This window comes from Phytophthora parasitica, assembly GCF_000247585.1.
Source record: "Phytophthora parasitica INRA-310 unplaced genomic scaffold supercont2.47, whole genome shotgun sequence".
Lineage (NCBI taxonomy): Eukaryota > Oomycota > Peronosporomycetes > Peronosporales > Peronosporaceae > Phytophthora > Phytophthora nicotianae.
Genome location: NW_008649033.1, coordinates 245,984 through 247,502, shown reverse-complemented (window position 1 = coordinate 247,502; position 1,519 = coordinate 245,984). Strand labels below are relative to the sequence as shown.

At 46.7% G+C, this 1,519-nt stretch overlaps 1 protein-coding gene across 1 annotated transcript in view; it reads left to right on the top strand.

The window, feature by feature from the left end:
* Positions 1-170: 170 nt before the first annotated feature.
* PPTG_23678 (hypothetical protein) overlaps positions 171-1,519 on the top strand; it is a gene marked incomplete at both ends in the record, with an annotated part of 5,124 nt that continues 3,775 nt past the window's right edge. The window contains one exon of the mRNA XM_008912418.1: positions 171-1,452. Within this exon, the coding sequence (XP_008910666.1) occupies positions 171-1,452 (1,282 nt within the window). The remainder of the gene's footprint in view (positions 1,453-1,519) is intronic.

Genomic DNA, 1,519 nt, shown 5'->3' with positions numbered 1-1,519 from the left:
CTAGAAGGCTATTGAGAGGTACTTTGGCAAATGACGAGCGAAACGAAAACAGAGTGATCAATGGTGCCATCGAAAAACTTGCGGGTCTGGCTAAGACGGGCGCATTAAAGATAAGCGAAAACGCGCGGTACTGGCTGGGGAGGGAGCAGCCGGCAGACGAGATTCTAAGAATGTTCAAGCTTGAGAATGGTATGGAAACGGCTCTTGCCAGTCCGAATCTAAAGAAACTTGAAGAATACGTGAGCGAATTGAACGTAAAGAGTGGAAACAATAAAGCTTCGGTGATTGAAATATTCATAAAGCACTACGGAGACGATAAGGTGGCGAAAGCGCTCGTGACTGCGCAGAGGAAGGCAGATATGGTAGATGGGGAGAATATGATCAGTCAGTTACGGGATGCTCAATTATCGTCTTGGCGGGAGAGTGAGAAGTCCGTCGACGATGTTTTCACGTTGCTAAAGCTTAGAGAGGACGGGTATCGAGCCTTTGGCAGTCCGAAGATGCAGGCACTGGAAGACTATACGAAGAGGGCTCCCCTTACGAATCCAGTCCAGAAAAACTTGCTTCAGACCTTAACGACAGGCTTCGGTGGAGAACGGAAACTAGCGAGGTTGCTTGTGGTTGCAAAGAGAGATTCTAACTCGAAAGATCTGGCGACGGCGATGCAGAAAGCGCTGCTGAAAAAATGGATGCAGGTGGATAAGATGAATCCTGAAGACGTCTTGAAGAAGCTCAGATTGGAAGATGATGCCATGGAAAAGATCCTAACTGACAAAAACCGATACACTTTGGTTGAGTTCATTTCGATGTACAACGCAAAGAATCCGGACACGACGACATCGTTGATCAGAGTTCTTTCCGCGCATTATGGTGTTGACGGTGTGGCGAAGAGACTCGTGACTGGGTCAACGGGGACGAATACAAAGGTAGTTGCGAAAAAATTACGCGCTGAGCAACTCAATGAGTGGCTGATAAGTGGGAAATCTGTGAACCATGTTTTCAAGATGCTGAAGCTGCGCGATGATGGATATTTAGCTCTTACTAGCCGCAAGTTGGAGGTGTTAGAAGACTATATAGCTGCGTCCAACAGCAAAAAAGGTGGAGATGAAACTTTGCTCAAGGCGTTGACGACTGGATTCGGTGGAGAAACTGAAATGAAACAAATACTGGCGATGGGAAAGTTAAACCCTTACACGATAAAAAGGGCCATGTCCTTGCAACTTGAGCAGTGGCTCGTGGACAATTTAAAGCCAGAAGATGTCTTGCAGAAACTTGGATTGGGCCGTGGTCTAGAAGATGCTATTCCCAACAAAAATTTGCAGTATTTGGACTCCTTTATTTCGATGTACAAAGCTGCATATCCAAACACCAAAATATCATTGACTGGGACGCTTTCAGCGCATTACGGGGACGATGTTCTCGCGAAGGTGCTAGCTGCTGCGTTGAATAAAGGTGAGACGAGAGCTTTAGCGTCAAACTTGCAGAAGCAGCAGTTTGAAGGATGGCTGGCTAGTGAGAA